The following is a 24,382-nucleotide window of genomic DNA, read 5'->3' as shown; positions in this document are numbered from 1 at the left end:
GGCCATGTTTAAATGTGCAATGCTTACAAATACATGTATATTTGTCTGAAAATCAACATTTCATTATTATGTCGATCTGTGTGATGCAGAATTTGTTTTTCGGAGCTAACAGTCTGTTTCATTCACAATATTTGTAGACCGGCATTGAAATACTTTCACCTTTTTTTTTTATTGCATTTGAATAAACATTAAAATGCCTAAATTGTGAAAAGTGTGTTTGCCAAATGTCATCCTTTGTTTTCTAGGGTATCTGCTTTAATTTGTTTAAGAAATACTTCACTATCTATACAGAAATCGATGTCATATGTTTTCTACCTTAATTTCAGTATATTCGCTAGTGCTTTATCACCCCGCTGTGTATCTTTTAGCCCAATCAAAGTACATACGTTTGATGAATGAAAAAAGACTCTGGAACAGAAATAAGTTGATATTTAGAGTCCATTATGGTTGCTATGTTTGTGCTTGAGACGGAGTCCTGGTGATAAAGCGATTGGCTGCTACGTTTCATGTTTACTCCAAGGCTTTCTTGAAACTGGTTTGTTATCTTTGTCCTTCTCAAAAACGCCTTGCTTAGTCTCCGCAATGTGGACTTTAAGGTTTACAAAGCGGCATGGTTTTTTCTTCTTATTTATGTTTATTTATACGTACATGTATGCTTACACACATTTTATATATCTTGCTTGTTCAATTGTAATTTGGACTATAATATGTTAATTCAAGAAGGCCAACAAAAATTACTATTGGAAAAGTATTTTAAACTGATTACTGGCTAACTAAAATGTTGATATTATTTAACTGCGAAGATATTGATCGGTTAAACAATTGACATGAAAATAACATGTAGACGATTATACAATGTCATTCCCCAAATATTAAAACAAATACTGTAACATTAGATCATCTTAAAATGGATAAATATAAATTTGAAATTTGGACAGACGAAAATTTTATTTTATCTGTGGAGATAAAATTGTCAATACATAACATATTATCTAAACTGATAACAGTATAACATTGAAAACAACCGAGATATTTCGAATTGACAGCTGTCCGAGCTGATACGAAGGAAATACAGAATTATGTTACAAGGGAAATACAAAATAATATATAAACTGTGAAAATTTAATTTATACTTTTCGGAATTTTAGATTGTTATCTTTAAGATAAAATGACTGTGTTAAATTCAAGTTACGCGTCTTGCAGAAAAGTGTGTGAATTGTGTCCTGGAGAACAAATTGGATCATTTGTAGCAGTGGATTATGTCTTATTTGCTGCTGTTTTGGTTATTTCTGCCCTTATTGGAGTTTATTATATGGTGAAGGAGTACTTAGCAGCAAAAGCCGCAACATCAGAAGATGTCCTCATGGGAGGTCGGGACATTGGGATCTTTCCAATCGCTATGTCATTGATGGCTAGCTTTATGTCCGCTATAACAGTTCTAGGAACACCAACAGAAATGTATAATAACAATACAAGTTATTGGATTGCAGGGCTTTCTATGATAATTACAGTGATAGTCACGAATCATGTATTTCTTCCATTTTTCCATGATCTGAGTCTGACTAGCGCTTATGAAGTAAGTCGTACAAACATTTAGTATCAGCATAACGTTTAACCTTTTGACACAAAGTCATTAGGTTGTATGAATATGAAAGATAACAAAAGTACAAAAATGTACTTAATAATTATACTAGACTAAGTGAGTAAATGCATGTTTAATGATTCGTCTGGACCTTATTTTGTATTCTGAATTGAATATTTTGCAGTAAAAAACGTTATCTTTATGCTCAATTATTATTTCCGAATAATAGTAATATCCTTTCATTTACAAATGAAAAATGTATATGCAAATTAGACGATTTCCACCAAAAAAATCGCGATTTATTTTATTTGTTCAATTTAAAGGAGGAATATCGTTAGGCTTTCAAATTTTACCTAATTGTTTTTCATAAATGACACTCGAATACTCGAAAAAAAATCCTACAGTAACTGAAGAAATAAAATAGGCTAAGTGATTCTAAAAAAGAGTTGAAACAGTTTTAGTCTTTTATTTTAATTTCAGTTTCTTGTGTACAATTTGGAAATTAGTATGGCGTTCATTATCACTGAACTAGTATCATATGTGTTTAGGGGCCAGCTGTAGGACGCCTCCGGGTGCGGGAATTTCTCGCTACATTGAAGACCTGTTGGTGACTTTCTGCTGTTGTTTTTTCTATGGTCGGGTTGTTCCTCTGTCTCTTTGAGACATTCCCCATTTCCATTCTCAAATTTATTAGAAAAAAAAGGCAAAATTGTTTCGTTCTAAAAGAAATTAACGAATTAAGGTGTGTTTTTATTGCTTTTGTATTTAATTACTTATCCATTTATTCACCCCTTTACTCGTTAAATATGTTATAAAAATTAAATCTTCATGAAAATGCATCATCTTCATAATTTATCATCAATAAGATAATGACATTATAACATTTTCTTTATGATAAAAAAAAATGGCATAGAAAATATGATGGTTTATTCACTTTTCTAACTTTATAGACTTTTTTGTTTTAAATCAACAGTGTCTTAAATAAGGAATCTTTGATTGGTATGGGAAGTTTCTCAGCTGATTCAGATTAATTTGGAAAATCTACAAGAACTTTCCTGATACTGATGTTCACCTGTCCTCCAGTGTGCTTTGTTCACACAATTACTATTGGCCACTTGTCATCGAGATTGTTTTGTTCACACAGGTTCTTAAATCTAACTGATAACTGACTAGCTTTATTTAAGCATTCATTATTTCAAAGATGTAGACCACTTAAAGTTATCAATTTATAAAGACTGGGTCATTTCCTCTGAAACAAGTTAACCAGTCATTGACTTTTTTTTTTGTCTTATTCATGTTAGTTTAATAAGCAAGTTGTTTTGAAATTGCTATGATATGGAATGATATTCTTAAACCACTCATATGTAGCGTTTCAACAACCTATACTATACAGTAACCTTAAATAAATGAAAATAAGATCGGATGTTGAGCTCTTGTGATTTTTGGTGTGCCCTTTCATGGTGGAATGTATCTAATTGACGTACACCCCATTCTATGTTTATCCATATAGAATATCATTGAAAAAAATGTCTATATTTGAACATACTTCGCCCTTTATTTCATCAATTTGGTCAGAATATGCCAAAAGCTGCTACTTTGTCGAATACTTGACGCAATGAAGGTGGTAGTTGTTTAAAACATAAACTTTTTTTTTTTAATTTATATGAAAAAAATACAGTATATATATTATAACATTGATAAAAATAAATATGTTCATTTGATTGTCTAGACGGGTTTAACAGGGAAACAAAGTCAATTGAAATATGGTCGTTTTGATATTGTTTGATGTACACACACCCTTCTATTAAAAGAAATAGATATGAAATGATTAACTATCCTATAAAACATTTTAATCAAACATCTTTCATGGCAACCAGTTTACCTCAGGTATTCAAAGATAACTAAAATTTGGCACGTTTCAAAACACTTACCGTACATGTTGTTCATTTAATTTAAAAAGGGAATGCATGTACAGTTTCTTCCATATGGAGCTAATTTTAATATTGTCCTAAATTTGATGGTTAATTAAATTTTGTATATGATATCAGGTTTTTTTTTGTACTTAACAAAAACTTGGGATGTTTCAAAATGTCACTCAAGACAGATTCAATAGAGTTGCAGGGGCTGAAAACATTTCATTTTCAAACACAATAACTCGAATGTTAACATCCGAAAACAGCACAAAATTAATTTAACTAATAATAATAAGCGTCATTGAAATTATTTCGGAAAGCAATAAAATGAGATGTCAGACAGCGATCAAGGACATACACATACACAATACAACAAAATGTTAATAAAAGGTCTTTACGTCAAGCTCTCAATTGTACCGAGTTTAAGAAAGTTGTGGCAGAGACTAACAAATATACTGTCGCCAAACAAAATTCCCCAATTGTCACAAAAACATATATATAAAATAAAAGGCGGCCATTATTGAATGTCCGACCTTGGGTCATATGAGGATGTCACGTTGATTAATCTGGTTTTATAGCACAGTGCTAGCTAAATGGTTATTCGAAATTAGGCTTTTTTATATAACTGCACTGAATTAATATTTTTAGACACAAAAACCAAAGAACGATACAACCTTATTATGAAAATTATAATCTGAATCAGGTAACATAATTAACGAAGTTTAAAGAGCAATATGAGTCCCAATTTTTATGAAGAAACATTTATTAATATTACTATGACAACAACAAAATTAGTTATAAAATAAGGTTAAAATTAAATGAGATATGATTCACATTTAAAGATATATAAGCACATCTATTTCAAGGATGTCTGCTGGTCATGTTTTGGAATTTTTGTCAGATTTTCGGAATCCTCTGGTTTTATCCATTTGAATGTCTTAAAACATTTTCCCCACGAAGCCCCATTTTTCTTTTTATTAATCTTTTACATGTATAATTATTAGTAATTTGTAAAAGTCTTATAAAATTTTATTTATTTTTTAATAGTATTTGAGAACTTTAACTGGTCAATGATAAGGCTATGAAAAATCAAGAGAGAACATTTTCCCGCAAAAATTCCAATAGCTAATATCTCAAAAAACAAGCACATTGACCCCTATATCTTTTTTGCTTTTTTGATTCCTCAATTTATTCCCTATCAATAAATGCTAGTTTTATGAAAAGTTATTTATTTTGAAACTGAGCAGCGAACATCCTTAAATAATCATAAATGATCCATTAAAGTAAACATCGTTCTGAAATATTTGTGGCTGGACAATAAACAAACAATAGTGAAATCAAAATTGGTATGCCATGTTATAATCTATAATTGATTGATTGTGTTTTTTAACGAATTTTTCGGTGTTATAATTACATTAGATGTATGTTTCATTATAATACTTTATTTGTATTGGCTAACTGCACATCACGTGTTATTCCGTAAGCAATTGCATCACTCAATAAAACTTTTCATTCATGATAACACGTGGTCCCACAATAAAGTGAATAATACAAAAATTACAAAATTCGTATTTTCATGATCATAGCTAAAATATGTAACTTCCGCGCTTCATACAAAATGTACTTCGGTTAACGCGTTTATACCCCAATAAATTTACAAAAAGAAGCATTCAATTCTTAAATAATTGGCTATGTCGCGAATTGTGTCAAGATGAAACCACCGACCTTCGACAGAAACGCGTGCGATTCTAGTTATTTCTAGGAAGGTATCAACAAAAATTAAACTATCAGATGTTAAAAAAGTTAATTATTGCACACACATAGGAAGTCGTTTGTGTGGTTGAAAAACGAGAAGCAACTGTAAAGTCACTGATACGTGATAATAATCAAATACCAAATGTTTCATAGAAGACTTTTTGTCGTGCACAACCGGTAACCCCGCCTCAAAACAAAATGAAAATTATATTCACGAATGTTTATTTAACAATGTCCTGAAATACCCCTATCTTTTGTTTGTTTCACAACCTACTTAGTATTAAAATGTAATACTGCATACATGTTGTATGTTATCATATTTTTTTTGATTTTGTAATACTATAGATAAAATCTCCAATGAAAGGAGTCTTCAACATAATTTTAAATGTGTTGATTAAGTAGAACCATCACATACATGTATAACCAAAGTTTATTTCAATTTCATGTCAGAGATGTAAGATAAATTATGTGAGATGTAGAAATAGGATGAATGCGTCACCATACTGATCATAAAAAAAAAACCCAATAAGAACAATAGAGTATGGGCCCTTTATAACAAACATAATATTCTAGAAATGAAATTCACAACAAATACACTATGACATTTCCCCTTTGAAAAAACAAAGTCAACGTTATCTGCATAAAATATTGTTTACATGCAATTATCAATGATACATGTATTTGCTCAGGCAGTTATCTAAAAAAATATTACATCGTAGTTCGGATCATTCCAAAAAGGGCTGACCTGTTCAGTTACAAAGTTTATACTTTGAATACCGTAAATATAATACAATTCGAAAGTGTGGATTTTGTTTAATCATTCAAAAGTCATGGTAACATACAACAATATAAGCCTAGCATCCTGCAAGGCAGTGTGTGAACTATGCCCAGGAGAACTAATCGGAACACTTCAGACAGTTGATTATTGTTTAGTTGTGGCTGTATTGCTCATTTCGGTACTCATCGGGATTTACTTTATTTATAAAGAGAAAAATGCTACAGCAGACGAAATGTTGATGGGTGGAAGAGATATAGGGATATTTCCTATAGCGATGTCTTTAATGGCTAGTTGTATGTCCACAATTTTCGTGCTAGGAACCCCAGCAGAAATGTATACTCATGACACAAGCTTTGGATTATCTTGTCTCGCAATATTCCCAACTACCGTTGTGACATGTCATGTTTTCATCCCATTCTTTCATAAACTTGATTTTACAAGTGCGTACGAGGTAATTGACTTTAACATAATTTCAAAAAAATAAAAATAAAGTAGTACCTAACAGTGGAACGGTTTTAAAATTATGCATCATTGCATGGCTATGCTATTTGGAAATGAATACAATGAATGCTTCCGAACTACGGATATAGATTGCTGTATGCTTACTCTATTCGTTATTGCTTAAGGCCAAATAAAGTCTTATCGTCCAGCGCCAAATATTACATGCGTTTTCAAAACGAAGAGTGTATATTAAAAAATGTTTAGTTATATTTATCTTCTTTAAATATTAAAAATACAGTAGAGTAACATAGAGGTACTGAGTTCTAACTGAGTTCATGGTGTATAAAATCATCCACATGTATTTTGTCGATTGGTCATCACAAAACCCTGTCTGTGTCAACCCAATATGTTTCTTACTTTGCTATAAATACAGTAATGAAGGACAAACAAAAAGATATAAAATACAATGAAAAAATTCATTTGGAAAAACTATAGAACCAATACTTTTTATAGAAATTTGAAACCCAGAGAAGATAACATTGTATCTGTAATCCAAAGTTTTTTGGTAAAGATCAAACTAATTTCTTGACTGTTAAATTTCAATGAGTTTTCTAACATCTTGAGAACATTTCTTTTCACATTTCAGTATTTAGAGAGGCGTTTCAACAGAGCTGTACGAATATGTGCGTCCATTATATTTATGCTAAATATGGTAAGTTTTGCAGTTATGATAAACTAAGTTTGAATTCCATAAAGACCAAAAATATTGAAACTTTCGTTTATGGTATAGTCAATGGAAAACCTTTAAAATCTTACAATCACCATAGAAGTTAAAATATTTTGACAATAAATAATTTGTAAATACGCAGTGACGTCTAGTTTGAGTTAGTGCCAAGTACGTCTATGATCTTTGAAAACTGGTGCTATAGATAGATGCCATACAAATGGATGGCTTGATGCGCTGAAATACAAACACCTGCTTTAAAATAACCTTCTTTTTTTTTTTTTAATTTTGTCAACTATGTCAAGAATACGGTCGTTAGTCAATATATATTTGAAGAAATTGTTCCCGATGTTTACCGTTGTTAACTTTGTTTTTTTTAACACTTTACATTGAAGTTCATAACATGTGCTATTTGTCAATCGCTGCATATAATAGTAAAGTTCTTGAGTGGAAACTTGTTTTCAATTGTATAGCCTTGATATTGTACTAACAGTCTGTAAATATGTCATGCCACATCATAATGTTTATATATTTACTTTCAGCTTCTATATATGGGTGTTGTTCTATATGCACCATCATTAGCTTTGAATCAAGGTAAATAAAATACAAAATGTGCACTGACGTACATGAATATAAGGAATTATAATTACGTTGACACAATTTTAATGAGACTTTCTGGGATTAGGCTTGAAGTAACTGCAGAATTCACCAAAAAGTGCATGCATATATATATATATATATAATATACAAATCAAACGTTGACAAAATAGAAAATGTTCGATTTATATATATATATATATATGCATACATTTTTGGTGAATTCTGTTGTAAAAGATTTTTGGGATACTATATGGCCGATATTAATTTTTTTGGGGTAAACTATTTTTGTAACGGCTAAAAAAGCTTTCCAAATTTAATACATGATGTTTCAATTGAAAATTTAGCGACATGTTTGTAATACAAACTTGTCACAATTGTCAAAGTAGAGACTATGCCTAGAAATGTGAGTTAAAAAAAAGACGCGGTGTCAACATCAAATAATCAAAAGACGTGTTTTCTGAAGCTGTATAATTCCAGGATTAACGAAGATCTTTATTTAATTTCAGTTACGGGTCTAAGATTAGAATTATCAATAGTGTGCATAGGATTAGTATGTACGTTTTATACTGCACTTGTAAGTATTTGTAAATTAAAGATATATTTGTCAGTAAGACAGGCACCAAAACCACCAAACACAGAGATATTTATTGTTCAACCTACATTCTTCACAATTTACTTGTATAGAAAGAATACAGTATAGCGCGATAATAGAAAAGTTGTGAACTATGTTTCACATGGAATTTTTTCTACAATATAAATACACAAAAAAAGATGGTCAAGTAAGAATAAGACAGACCACATCATTCCGCTTTCATCGTATGGACTAGTAAAGGGGTCAACACGAATTCCAGAACGTGATGTATTCTTTCTTTTAGATATGAATGTATGGCATTATGAGTATACATGTATGAGACAGCAACACGGCAAAAACGAAGAAAAAAACTATTAAAACGAAAAAGAAATAAAGAGTTTATACCATTTTGGTAAAACAAGTGTCTTAAACTTAGGCTAAATAATGTTATTTTGAGAAAATTGCCACATCCTTTACCATTCTTAAATAAAAAAAAAAAAAAACAGATTTGAAACTACTTAAATATGATTATTATTATGCTCTGAGTATTCAATAAATTACAGGGAGGACTTCGAGCGGTAGTTTGGACGGATACATTCCAGACATTTGTTGTCATGGCAGGTTTGATAGCTATTATTGTTGTGGGTTCAAGGGATCTTGGTGGTTTTGGAGAAGTATGGGATATAGCAAACAAAGGCGGGAGAATCCAATTTATAGAGTAAGCTAAATTAAAAAATAATTTATGCATATATAATCGTTTTGGTGACTTGAAGAAGTCCATATGACTGTTGACGGGAAATTTTATTGTTTTTTTAATTCTATTACAATTATTGCAATATTCTGAAATAACGCCCAAAACATTGATACAAAATTAAGAGTAGCCAAGGTCGTAGTAGTACATGTAGTAGTACTATATTCTGTTGTTTAATATGTGAAACAAAATATCATGATAAAATTATGGGCTAAATATCACAATGAGTGACATATCTATCATAATATATAACAAAACAAATGTTTATTAAAATGCAGAAATGAAGGTTGATTTCAATATAAATCAAATTATCGTTTTAATTATAAACCGTAACGAGCCATGGTGAAAATTTTGAAAATATACAAGCTGACTATATGCGGTATGGGCTTTGCTTATTGCTGAAGGCCGTACGTGACCTATAATTGTTAATATTGTGTCATTTTGGTCTTTTGTGGATAGTTGTCTCATTGGCAATCATACCACATCTTCTTTTTTATATAATGAATAAAAAATAACGGTGTCTGTCATTTCTTTTTCAATGTTGAACCTCGCTGCACGAAAACAGTTAGTGGTATATCTTGTCTGGAATTAAAACATTTAAAATTTAATTTCAGATTGCAATTTTGGCAAATGACTTTTTCAATAGAGCTTCAGGCTAAAGTCAATTGTATAAATTAAAGATTATATTGAAAACACCAATAATTTGATTTCTTTTTAGCTGGGATCCTAACCCTACAACTCGACATTCTATATGGGCACTTATCATTGGCTCATTTTTCGGCCAACTGACAATTTATGCAGCCAATCAAACAATGATTCAAAGATATTTGGCTATAAAAGAAATAAAGAATTCACAGAAGTAAGTATAACAGAAAAGATGGATGCATGACAACAGAAGAGATGGATGCATAACAACAGAAAAGATGGATACAGGACAAAAAACCACTTCACTTTTATTTCTGGTCTTCTTGCAAAGTCAAAGTCAAAAGTCATAGTCCGCAATGGATTAGAACATCTCTTTAAAACTTAAAAGAACATTAAATCGAAAGTTGATTAGATTTTATCACGTGTAAGGGAACATTCAATATTAAGAAGATTATTTGCATATAAATGGAAATGCATCTAAAGATAATGAGAAAGTGTGCTAGTTAAATAAATAAAATTGAGAATGGAAATGGGGAATGGGGAATGTATCTTTGAGACAACAACCCGACCATAGAAAAAACAACAGCAGACTGAAGGTCACCAACAGGTCTTCAAGGTAACGAGAAATACCCGCACCCGGAGGCGTCCTTCAGCTTGCCCCTAAACAAATATATACTAGTTCAGTGGTAATGAGCGCCATACTAATTTCCAAAATGTACACAAGAAACTAAAATTAAAATAATACAAGACTAACAAAGACCAGCAGCTCCTGACTTGGGACAGGCGCAAAAATGCGACAGGGTTAAACATGTTTATGAGATCACATCCCTCCCCTTTACATCTAGCAAATGTAGAAAAGTAAACGCATAACAATACGTACATTTAAAATTCAATTCAAGAGAAGTCCGAGTCTGATGTCAGAAGATGTAACCAAAGAAAATAAAAAAAATTACAATTATACATAAATAACAACAGACTACTAGCAGTTAACTGACATGCCAGCTCCAGACGTCAATTAAAATGATTGAAAGCATATGATTTCATCATATGAATATCAGGCACAATCCTTCCCGTTAGGGGTTTAGAATCATACCATTATAACATATACAAAACATATTTATTTGTAGTGGATTGGGTAACAAGTTATTTCAGTTTATATTTATTCCTTTCCACTTTGCTGGTGCGAGTGCTGCACTTGTAGCGGCATTAACCTGCTCTTTTTCAAAATCTATAAGTCTTTTTCGTGCATGAGGTACATGTATTGCTCTCTTCTAATACGGATCGGCCATTTATCGTCCCCATCCAACTAACTATCATCGTTTCTGAAGACCATATTCGCAAATGGTTTCAAGAGAAAGCCGAAAGTTTAGTCCCTGAAAATTTTCCGCGGAACAGGGATCGGACCAAGAACCGTTGTGTTTTAAGTACGATGCACTAACCACTACACCACGGCTCTCCGTGAGTAATAATTGCCATTGAGAAAACCATCCCAAACTACAGGGAAAATATTTAATCAACTCGTGGTAACCGTTTGGCTTTTACCATCATGCAATCAAAACTAATACATGTACCATACTGTATAGTAGACCATAAAATACCGGTATATCGAAAATAATAATATTTCAAGAGAAAATTAATGACAAGGGAGAGGATTACTTCGATGGGAATACCCTTCAGAACGAAACATCTACAAGCAGTGGCAAAGAAGGTACAAAACTTATAATTTGGTACGCTAGTCGCACATTTTGTCGAATACACTACTCAGTGCATGTTTTAGGAATGATCTTTGTTAAACAGTGGCCTTATTCTAAATGTTCAATAGACTTTTGTCATTTTATGTTATATATGAGGAAGAATTACTATCTATACTCTGTTCTTTCAATATGCGTTCCTCTGAAACAGCTGTTTAATTTTTCACATTATTTATATTATCTGTTCACTAGTTTGAAGCTCCAATTTGCGAGATATAACAAATAAAACAAGGTTCTCTTATATTGTTATTCACAATTTTGTCTCTATTTTACAGAGCTCTGTATTTGAGTTTGCCTCTGACACTGATTCTATCAACCGTTGTATGTCTTGTTGGTTTGGTTATATACGCTACATACCATGACTGTGATCCTTACTTGTTGGACATGGTTCATGCTAGGGACCAGGTAAGCATAAAAGTAGAGTTTAGTTTAAACATATTTTTTTTACTAAAAGTAAAATAGATTGGACGCAAGTAAACCATACTTATAAAGTCTGACATAATTGACAATAAATTGCAATACAATTTTAATCTGAGGATGCAATATTTCATAACAGAAAATACTTCATGAGTCTAGCTATTGAAAAATGAGAGTACATGTAAGTCTGCCGTTCGAAATTTAAGTCATGGTTTTCGGTTCGTGTTGATGTCGCTTTCGGGTCATGAAAAAGCAGCCAAGATATTCAGAGGGGCATTTAAACTCATAAGTCGTAAATAAACCGACAACGCCATAGCATAAAATGAAACATAATCTAAAGACAAACGGCCTAATGCAAATCATTTACGAATACGTATAAAACCAAAGACTTATCAACAGGAACCCCATAGATATCGGGGATGATCTTGGAATAAGAATTAAAATCGTGATACATTGAAATACATAAGAAAGGCCACGAATTCCGAGCGACTTTCCAATATGATCAATTCTTTGTTAATTTTCCTAACGTTTGGTTGTTGTTATCACGTCAAGTTCTGCCATGTAATGAACATTAATGCTCTTTACCATTATACATTATTTATTGTAGTTGCTGCCGTTTTTAGTGATGGATAAGTTAACATTTTTACCCGGATTGCCAGGATTATTTGTAGCCTGTTTGTTCAGTGCATCACTCAGGTATACATGTATACAGTTTATTTTCGACTTATGAGTTTGTATGTCCCACTTGTATCTTTCACCTCTCTTTTAGCAGGATTAGATTGTATATAACCGAATGGAAGTACGATATATATAGTAAATTATTACCTTTTCTAGATATATGATACAATCATGCTTTGAAGAACATGATATTTAAACATTTACTTCTTGAACATTCATATTTTTAGAATTTTATTTGAACATATTTTTCAAGGTTAATGCCCATTAACTTCCTGCATGCTTATATATGAAGAAAATTTAATTATCCATATTTCCTGTACTTTCAACGAGCAATGCGACAGTTTCCACACGTGGAGGAGGAACTGCTTACCCTCCCGTAGCACATGAGCTTAAACCCGTTTTGTAAATTGTTGTTTTTTCTGTTTGTTTTTGTTTGCCATGGCAAAGTTGGTTTCTCTTCGACTTACGAATTTATATTGCACTTTTTGTGTCTTCATCTTCATTTACATGTTTTTTTTAATTTTATATATTACAGTTCAATATCATCCGGATTAAATGCATTAGCAATTGTAATATTAGAAGATATTTTAAAACTATGGTGGGAATACAGAGGTAACGCTCCATCACCTTTGTGGCAAGGGAGAATAGCTAAACTATTAGGTAAGATTTAAATATAGTTACGTCTTGCAAAGTAACATATAAAAGTTTTGGTTGTTTGATCATTTTAGAATGAATAAAATAAATAAAATGTATTAGTAACTGTAGACTTCTTCTATATGTTCGCTGATGAGCGTCTGGCGTACAACATTATAATCCTGGTACCTTTGATAACTATTTGTAAAAGATTTTGCATGATTCTTACAATGAGTGGTTTTTAATAACAAAATTTACAAATTTGGAACCGAAATGAAATATCATGAATATACATGAGGTAAGAGTCTGAAACCAGGTACTAGCTAAGGAATTAATCGAAATAAAGTGATCGTGTGTTCCTATTATTCGTTTTAACAATTGCATGATTGAAGACAGTCATAATCCAACGGAGTATCTAATACATGACTTACACCATTTTGATTGTTTGTTAAAATGATCCAAGTCCGTCAATCAACACACAAAAAGACAGAATGTCATAAACATAGTGGCATCTCACTGTCTTTGTACATTTGTTTATACATGTATTTTTTTTAATTTTTGTAACTGGCATAATTTTTATTTGAAAACGCTATTGGCTCTGTCACTGGTATTAAGAAGGGTACACTTCATCACAAAGATTCCAAACTCATTAATTATTTACGCTTTAATAACATATCTACTCACTTCAGTTCACTTATAATTCATACTGTTAATACTGTATTCTAGGACTGTTTGCTGGAGGATTGGTTATTGGTATTGCATTTTTGTCACAGTTTTTAGGACAAACAGTTTTACAGGTAAACAAGAACAGTTATTTTAATTTATAAAAATCTCAAATTTCTTTAAACAAACATTTTGAAAGTCATACCATGTATATGATGCTACCGCTCAAATTAAATTTTGCCATCACATGAATATTAAGAAACCACTATAACATAACAGAGATGCATAAATACATGCACGAGTAAGATCTAATGCATTGAAAAACAAAATGTTAAGTATGTTTTCAATCGTCATCTTATAAACTGTTAGATCAACTGAACAACAACTGACTATAATGATTTTAAAGACATCCTAGCACATTTACCGCTAGATAATTGAGCATAGCAACAGTAAAATTCCTTGCTATAATGGGGCGTTCATTTGGCTTTACGGGGAGTATAAATATGCAGTCCCGACCTGTCGGGTTGTGGACAACCAAATGTAATTGAAATTTTAAGCTCTTTGTACCCTAAAGAGCTCTTGCAACAACTCTACTGGTTTCGTAGATAGTCTGTTGCAAGGGACAAGTTCCTACCCAACATAACCTAATTCTCAAGTGGCTATCAAAATATATAATGTGTTAATTATTAATATTTGATTATGCACGAAATACTTGTCACTGGATGTTATACAAGCTACAATAAAAAATAAAACAGAAACTATGTGAAACATTGCATTAGCAAGAGCCGTTGCTCAAATGTCTGTACAGGTAACTTTAAAATTAAAATATAACTTATATTATTAACATTACTGACAGTAATACTTATAAATTCAAATTTCAGATAATGTTGAGTATTTTAGAACGGTAGGGGGACCTTTACTTGGATTATTTTTCATTTCAGATAATGCTGAGTATTTTTGGAATGGTAGGAGGACCTTTACTCGGATTATTTATCAGTGGTATTTTCTTTCCTTTTATCAATTCAACAGTAAGTGGAGCATAATTTCTTATAAATTTACGGACTACAATGTAATTAATTGTCCCTCTTTGCAATTTTTACGGGAAGTTATATATGTATTACTGCTTTAGATGTCTTCTGGGGTTGAAGTCATACAAATTTGCTCAGTGCTAACAGCACAAACATCGGGCTCGAAACATAAAATCTAGCATTTTGATTGGGTGATTTTGGAGTATGAGTAAAAAAACTGACTCAAACGTTTTATGTACTTTATACAAATATTCCACATTCCAAACTAAAAGAGAAATTGAAAGAGTTGGTAATGCTTTGTTTCATCAAAAAGAATGGTCAACGAAGAAACAAGTACCTTGTCTTAAGAAGGGATAAATTCTACTTTGTAACGGATCACTCTGATTCAAACAAAAAATTCTCTGAAACTGACATTATCAAGATGCTTGATTTCTTGATTGACAACATATTTGTTACGTTCGGAGGACGTGTTTTTCAACAGACTATCGGCATTCCAATGGGAACGAATTGTGCCCTTCTTCTTGCCGACTTGTTTCTTTATTATTATTAGGCTGACTTCATACAGTAACTTCTTAGGAAGTTAGCACTATCATTTAAATTTTACTTTCCGCTATATAGATGATGTTCTTTCACTAAATAATTCAAAATTTGGTTACTATGTCGAACGCACCTATCCCATTGAACCAGAGATAAAGGATACAACAGATACAGCTAAATCGGCCTCATATCTTGACTTACATCTAGAAATTGACAATGTGGATTGAAAACAACACATTACGACAAGAGAGATGAATTTAGCTTTCCAATTGTGAACTTTCCATTTCTAAGTAGCAACATTCCAGCAGCACCTGCATACGTTGTATGTTTCTCCAAATTGATATGATATTCCAGTGCTTGCATTCCCTATCATGATTTTCTTGATAGAGGGTTGTTGCTCACAAGGAAGCTATTAAATCAAGGGTTCCAAATGATGAAGTTGAAATTATCTCTTCGTAAATTTTACGGACGTCATCACGAGTTATCTCATAAGCAACACGACGGATGTCACATACGGAGTAGGATCTGCTTACCCTTCCGGAGCACCTGAGATCACTCCTAGTTTTTGGTTGGGTTTGTGATGTTATTTTTTAAATTTTCTATGCTGTGTCATGTGTATTATTGTTTGTCTGTTTGTCTTTTTAATTTTTAGCCATGGCGTTGTCAGTTTATTTTCGATTTATGAGGTGACTGTCCCTCTGGTATCTTTCGTCTCTCTTTTATGACTGAGATGCCTTTTAATAGGTATAAATTATTTTGAATGCAATGGTTAACAATATTCATCAACTTCACTGAAGGTATAGTCGTGATTAAAGTTTTCCTTGTAATCACCATCCTTTCCCATTGCATCTTTGAATGTTTGTTCATTTATTTAGCTTGTTCTCAGAGAAGTGTCCGGATTAAATATTTTGATTGGATGCTATTATTTATAAAAGAAAATACATTACCAATTACTATTTGGCCTTATTGCTACAGTAGAGCTGTCTCGATTTTCCCATACTTTTCAATTCACTGATGAAAACTTCTCTAAAATTGTAAAGACAACGCATAGTAACTAAATAATTATTAATATTCTGTCTCTTATAAATTGTTTGTTTCTGGTATTCCATGGAATTGTTCTGTTGTGTTTATCCCTCAATCCCCTTAAAGTATTGCTTTTTGTGCTGTCATTTGTCGTTTATTCGATTTCGACTTTTGCTATTTCACGGTTTTTCTTGGATTTTTGGGTTTAGATTGCCCCTTTGGTGTCTTCTTTCTCTTTCCTTTTCATTTATAAATGAGTTGAATGTCAAATTACCAAAATTCTCCCAAAACAACACCTGGACAGTTTCATGACATGAACAAATGGTGTAGTCTTGGGATTAGTTTTGTGAATGGTTTATGTTCCCTGTTCAATATAGTCGAGTTAAGAACAGAACAATCGAGTCGAACATAGAGTTTTGTGCCAAAAAAGACACAATTTAAGAACTGTTCTCTCTTTTTACCTTTATAGTAATCAAAGTTACCAGGCTTATAATGTAAAACGATAGACGCGCGTTGCTACATACGTTTGATCAAAAGAGTTGTAATGCCTAACAAAATAATGATACAACGGTAAAGAACAAGACATACTTTCTATTTCCTGTTTTTTTTTACTTCTCTATAATAAATAATTTATTAACAGGGAGCTTTGTGTGGTTTGATAGCAAGCGCTGTAATGGCATTCTGGGTAGGTGTAGGTGGCACAGTGTTACTTCCTGTTCCGGAAGTAATGCATGTTAGTACTGAAATGTGTAGTATTATTCAGAGAAATTGTTCATCGTCATCAAATTCCACCATATCATCTACAATATCATCAACAATAGCAACTACAACGCAAGCCACACTTTCCAGCGAGGACAATTTGTAAGTGTTTATTTTGTTGTTATTTAATTTTTAAAAAAAATAGTCCTTTTTGAAAAATCCGAATCAGATTTTTGACCGTGTTGTTTTAAAAAAGTATATTTTCAAGTAACCCGAATAATTCAGTCGTTATATTCCGCTTCCTACATTAATAAGTAGAAGAGATCGATTACGGAGAGGAACTGAGTTATTCGGGTTAATTTTCAAGCGATAAATAAAGAGAAAAAGTGTACCGAAAATACCAATATCCAAGGCAAATTCAACAAATGGACACACACGTTAGATTTTATCATCCATGGGAGCAAATAAAAAAAAAAACTATCATATTGCTGACTTCGTATAGATTTCTTTGCGAAGGAAACGGTGGGTTATATAAAGGCAACAGTATTATACCGGTGTTAAAAAGTCATGAATGATTAATCGATAGAAACAATACAAATCCGGGTTACAAACTAAAACCATGAAAAACAGACCGTTCTATTTTATTTGTTTATTTTGATAATAATATGATTTTGTTTGTAGATGGATTTATCATTTATCTTATCTATGGTATGGTTTATTCGCCACATTAATTAGCCTCATTGTCGGAATACTGGTGACCTTTATCACTTCTTGTTGTCTTGGTAAGTATACACAAATTTAAACATTTACTTCAGATTAGAAATTCTTAAACGAAGCTTTTTGAAAAATAAGTAGCTAATGTAAAAGAAAAGTATAAAGAATTGCTTTTCGCATTAAGGTATAAGTAGCCATCAAGTTAACCAAATTGCATTATGACATGGAAGATGAAAGGTAGAATCAAACATAGACAACAAATAATTTTACAATGTATGTAAAAAATTAAAAAAAGATTGACTCAACATCTGCTGTTACGTCCAGTCGTAACAAATTCTATACTCGTCTCTAATAGTTAATAGTTTATTTTAAACCAAAAGCAATACAGCTTATATGTTTATCATACATATGTACATGTATCAAACTAACAGAACATTTTAAATACAATCAGTCTCTAATATTCATGAACTATTTGTCACTGGACGTTAAACGAGACATATTCAACTGATACATCCGAATAAAAAAAAAATATGTTTTCTAAATAAGATAACAAGGCAATATCTGTGAGATTCTGATAATAAAATCTACATTTCAATTTGAATTTACAATACTTTTAGAACAGTCTCGCACATAAAATCGTATATCGTAATAAGTGTATAAGTTATCAAAATCTGAAATTTTGAAAAGTCGAAATATTAGAGTTATCTTCCCTTAACTATACATTTGCTTATAATAATAATACTGTGATAACACCAGTAATTTTTAGTTGGAAGGTGGAAAAGCACAAAATAAAATGTCAATAATTTTCTGTTTGTTCTTCTTTCAACAGCTTTTCAAAAAAAAACCACAGCCTTAATATTGAAACATGTGCTCGCAGTAATACCCTATATCAAATACAAATTTCGGAATGTTTCATTTAAGATAAATATCCATATACTACAAACTGCTATCATTTATCGCTAAGATATATAACACACAATCCAAAAAAATAAATAATTTTCATTGTACTCTATAGTTACCTGTGTTGGACATACAATAAGTGGATTTACATGAAAAGTGAGGAGATAATGGGTTTCTTTGTGTAGAATTTTAACATTTTTTGTTGAAATCTTTATTTGTTTAATTGATTTTGACAAATGTAAGTTTACAAAGCAGTTCCGTGCTTAGTGTACATGCAAGATGAATTGGCCTCTATATTATTTTAATCTATTGCGAAACCCTTGGGGCTTATTAATATTTTATTATATACTAAGGTATTCATGTAAGAAGTTTCACACAATCTAGCGGAAAATAATGTTAAAAATTTTAAACTTTCAGTATATTTTAACACGTCAATATGAACAGGAATTATAATAACTCAGTTGATGGAGCAGACGGACATTATCACTGCATAACCATTTTGCAGACGCAATTGTATAATATCAGTGCTTCTTTTGTTGTAGGTTTTAATGAACCGGAAGACGTTGACGCTGATCTTATACACAGGCTCGTGGACAGGGTTTGCTGCTTTCTCCCTGTTACCTGTCAGAGAGTTCACAGACTGGAGAAATATGTGAGTGCTTCTTTTTGTTTAGAAAATATATATGAAAAATGAGGTGAAACAAATCAATACCAGAGGTGGTATGCAAATAATTGGAAGAAGAAAAATAATATACGAGACAGCAACTAAACAACAATAATTAGATCTACATAAGACTAATCAGTGACGCTGTAGACGGGCATTGATGACCCAAAAATCCCAAAAGTAGTGCCAAATACGACCATTGTTATCAATGCCTGGAATAAGAAATCCTGCGTATTTTGAATTATTCATACCTTTGCATACAGTAAATTCATAAAAATTATCATATTATTGACATTCATACCAATACCGAAAGGCTGACTACTAGGCTTGTGATACCCTCGGGGACGAAACGTCCACTAGCAATGGCATCGACCAAGTGATGTTAATAGTTTTCAAAAGTACCAGGCTTATAATTTAATACGCTAGACGCGTGTTTCGTCTACATAAGACTCACCATTGAGGCTTCAAAACCCGATTTTGAAATGAATGTTCAAGTTGCCAAATAATTCCTTTCGCATTAAGCATTCTCGTCTAAAATACTCCTATTTTGTTTTCAGAAAGATGACTTTGAATTAGCCACTGTAAATGGTGCAATGAATCATGGATTTGAGTCTTCAGAAACAAAAATGGACGACTTTGGAGAAAAAAAACTTGGAGGAGTTATTTATAGAAATGGACAGTCAAAAATGAAATCAAAAGAAAACTTCACACAATTATGATAGTAATTGTTAGAACCTAATAGACATTGTGGACTTCGAAACAAGTCGAGCTACTATTTTATCGTTCAGCTAGTCGAATTAACATATGTATAACCCTGAAGGTTGGTAATGGCTAAGCCAGCATATGAAATATATGACACACTAACTTTAAATAATTTAAATATATCGGAATACAGGTGATTTTATTTTTTGCATTTATGAATGCTGATTTTTTTTCTCAATATTACTAGTAAATGACAACACAATTCGTACAATGCAAACATATTTTGTTTTATACTCAGGACATTTTTTGAAATATATGATATGCTTTTTGATGCAAATATTAAGTAATATTTCTGATCAAGTTAAGGTACATATGTAGTGGTAATTTATAGATATGATGTAAAACATGCAAATATAAAAAAATGTCTTTTAATTATATGTTTGATAATTGTCAATGAAAGATGTATGAATTATGTTTTAAAATCATTAAATAAAGAGACATGACTGTACTTTTAATTTCAATCTATTTTTAATATGGATTCCATAGCATCGTTCATGTTGCGGATTTCATGAAACAAAAAAGCTTTATAATCAATCTTTCATAATTATGGTATTAATATACTGGAAAATCTGAAATGTTCAAAATGCGATGACCAATGTGATAATAATGGTGAATTTGGCAAAATTGAAAATCGGACACCTAGAGTATGAAAAGTGATGGCATTAATATTTGATTCAATCCAAACAATAATATATAAATAAGCGCATATATAACATAATTGATTGTCGTATTACACAGATTTTAAAAAGGCGGCAACCAATGTAAACAAAAACTAAAATGTAGCTTTTCCAAATTAAAAATCGATAGCTCACGACCAACTGATGGGTGGGTCACTTTAACTTATTAGATCTGCTGAAACTGCCCAGCGATGAAAAGCGTCATTTAATTTTAATTTCTAAATTGGAAACCATATTTCGTCGTGTTAAAACTGATTCCAAACAAATAGAAGAACGTCTGAATTTTAAACAACAACTGTTGGTATTCTACATTCTGTTTCAAAGTGGTCATTAATTATACAACAAACCGCTTCAGTGTACTCTAAGATATAATACTTGAGTTTCATAACCTTATTCCATCTAGAAATGTAGAACCAGTATATTCATACATTCAACATAACCCCAAAAAACATAAATCAAAAGAAAAACTAGAGGCTCTAAAGAGCCTGTGTCGCTCACCTAAGTATATGTGAATTAAACAAAGGAAGCAGACAGTTCATGACAAAATTGTGTTTAGGTGATTGTGATGTGTTTGTACATCTTACTTTACTGAAAATTTTTGCTGCCTATAATTATCTCTATCTATAATGAACTTGTCCGTGTAATTTCAGTGGAAAATGTTAGTAAAAATTTACAAATTTTATGAAAATTGTTAAAAATTGATTATAAAGGACAATAATTTCTTAGGGGGTCAATTGAACATTTTGGTCATGTTGGACTTAATTTTGAGTCTTACTTTGCTGAACATTATTGCTGTTTACAGTTTATCTCCATCTATAATAATATTCAAGATAATAACCAAAAACAGTAAAATATCCTTAAAATTACCAATTTAGGGGCAGCAACCCAACAATTGGCTGTCTGATTCACCTGAAAATTTCAGGGCAGATAGATCTTGACCTGATTAACAATTTTACCCCCTGTCAGATTTGCTCTAAATGCTTTGGTTTTTGAGTTATAAGCCAAAAACTGCATTTTACCCCTATGTTCTATTTTTAGCCATAGCGGCCATCTTGGATTGTTGGCCGGGTTAAAAAACACAAACTTTAAACTAGATACATCAATGATGATTGTGGCTAAGTTTGGATTAATTTGGCCCGGTAGTTTCAGAGGAGAAAATTTTGGAAAAAGATCATGGATATTTACGAAAAATGGTTAAAAAATTACTATAAAGGGCAATAACTCCTAAAGAGGTCAACTGACCATTTTGGTTATGTTGACTTATTTGTAAATCTTACTTTGCTGAACATTATTGCTGTTTACAGTTTATCTCCATCTATAATAATATTCAAGATAATAACCAAAAACAGTAAAATTTCCTTAAAATTACCAATTTAGGGACAGCAACCCAAAAATGGGTTGTCTGATTCATCGGAAAATTGTAATGCAGATAGATCTTGACCTGATAAACAATTTTACCCCATTTCAGATTTGCTCTAAATGCTTTGGTTTTTGAGTTATAAGCCAAAAACTGCATTTTACCCCTGTGTTCTATTTTTAGTCATGGCGGCCATCTTGGATGGTTGGTCGGGTTAAAAAACACAAACTTTAAACTAGATACATAATGATGTTTGTGGCCAAGTTTGGATTAATTTGGAACAACAGTTTCAGAGAAGAAGATTTTTGTAAAAGATCATGGATATTTACGAAAAATGGTTAAAAATTTACTATGAAGGGCAATAACTCCTAAAGGGGTCAACTGACCATTTTGGTCAAGTTGACTTATTTGTAAATCTTACTTTTTTGAACATTATTGCTGTTTACAGTTTATCTCCATCTATAATAATTTTCAAGATAATAACCAAAAACAGTAAAATTTCCTTAAAATTACCAATTTAGGGGCAGCAACCCAAAAATGGGTTCTCTGATTCATCGGAAAATTGTAATGCAGATAGATCTTGTAAATGACCTGATAAACAATTATCCCATTTCAGATTTGCTCTAAATGCTTTGGTTTTTGAGTTATAAGCCAAAAACTGCATTTTACACCTATGTTCTATTTTTAGCCATGGCGGCCATCTTGGATGGTTGGCCGGGTTTAAAAATACAAACTTTAAACTAGAAACATCAATGATGATTGTGGCCAAGTTTTGTTTAATTTGGCCAAGTAGTTTCAGAGGAGAAGATTTTTGTAAAAGTTAACACGGGACGACGGACGACGGACGACGGACGCCAAGTGATGAGAAAAGCTCACTTGGCCCTTCGGGCCCGGTGAGTTAAAAACACCTTATGGATGCTTAGTGCCTACTTTTAATTAATCAATACAAAACAAGGCAATTTGCACAATATACTTGTACTAAACTTAATATCATCTTGGGAACAGAAACTTAGTTAGACTTTAGTACCAAAGACAACCAGATCATCAATTGAGGTCATAAAATCTTTAGAATTTGAATGATGGAGGCGTCCTTATCGAAGTGCAGGACAATCTGATCAGTTCACATGTACCTTAATAACATACGTATTGCGAAATAGTATGAAGCAAACTGAAACTTGTACGTCTATTACGCCATAATTCAATGCTAAGCTAGACCAGTATGAAAAAGCACAGCTAGTTGAACAAACATCATCGACATTATACTTACAAACTACGAAGAAAGTTTCAGTATCTGATCATGACATTGCATATACAGATGTCAATAAGATACAAGCAAATAGTCCTTCTCTTAAAATATATTATAGGATATTGGAAAATGTAGAAAAAGACCATCAGCATGTACAAGCTAAGATAGCATTTTCATTTAAGGAAAATGTTAGCGCTACATTTATTTTGGATACTCTTCTGTAACACAGAGAAAGACGGCACAAGTAGAAATAGTTCCTGAGAAAAGGGTGGCCTTTGGACTACATCGATTTATTAGAAAGAACAATAGAGCATGCAAAGGTGATAATCAAATAACGCTAACGACAGTTCAAAGTACATGGAACTTATACGTGAATTACAGAAAGAAATACGTGAGGCATATTGAAAATAATTAGAAGTAAAGACAGTCGCACCAAGCTGTGACAACGACGAAAACTTGAATTGTACGAAACGCTTCTGGTAATACAAGTACAACAACAAAAATGTATTTAACATTAGAAATACGATGGAAATAACATGCCAACACTGACATCGGACGGTCAACCTCATGAAGATTCATTTGATAAAGCTAAAATATAAGATCGGCATTTCAAAAACCGTTTCCTAGTAAAGATAAATTTTCCCTCAGATTACAAACAGAGATTCAAAATGAATTGAAACTTTGAAATTAATCATCACAGAAAATGAAATAAAAAGCTAATATTATCGCCAAACCCTCACAAAGCAGCAGTCCTTTTTGGTAAATAGCTCTTCATCCTTTTCATAAGCTTAGGATTTTCAAATACGTTGGCCTTGAGCATCACTGAAAAGACACTGCTTGTCGAAATATGTATCTTTGTTATTCGAACAACTT

At 31.8% G+C, this 24,382-nt stretch overlaps 1 protein-coding gene across 2 annotated transcripts; it reads left to right on the top strand.

Moving 5' to 3' along the window:
• The first annotated feature begins 932 nt into the window (after positions 1 to 932).
• LOC134707361 (sodium-coupled monocarboxylate transporter 1-like) lies at positions 933 to 20,684 on the top strand. Of its 2 annotated transcripts, none has more exons than XM_063567063.1 (15): positions 933 to 1,576; positions 7,116 to 7,181; positions 7,736 to 7,787; positions 8,300 to 8,367; positions 8,928 to 9,082; positions 9,834 to 9,974; positions 11,787 to 11,916; positions 12,536 to 12,624; positions 13,142 to 13,266; positions 13,966 to 14,036; positions 14,844 to 14,930; positions 17,131 to 17,351; positions 17,871 to 17,971; positions 19,346 to 19,455; positions 20,025 to 20,684. In XM_063567063.1, the coding sequence occupies exons 1-15, from the start codon at positions 1,169 to 1,171 to the stop codon at positions 20,184 to 20,186; spliced, it is 1,986 nt and encodes a 661-aa protein (XP_063423133.1). In that variant the 5' UTR covers positions 933 to 1,168; the 3' UTR covers positions 20,187 to 20,684. The 2 variants fall into 2 exon arrangements, with proteins under 2 accessions (XP_063423133.1, XP_063423134.1); XM_063567064.1 differs by lacking the exon at positions 933 to 1,576 and adding an exon at positions 5,996 to 6,479.
• The last annotated feature ends 3,698 nt before the right edge of the window (positions 20,685 to 24,382 follow it).

Source organism: Mytilus trossulus, chromosome 2, assembly GCF_036588685.1.
Source record: "Mytilus trossulus isolate FHL-02 chromosome 2, PNRI_Mtr1.1.1.hap1, whole genome shotgun sequence".
Classification (NCBI taxonomy): domain Eukaryota; kingdom Metazoa; phylum Mollusca; class Bivalvia; order Mytilida; family Mytilidae; genus Mytilus; species Mytilus trossulus.
This window is presented reverse-complemented; position numbering and strand designations above follow the sequence as displayed.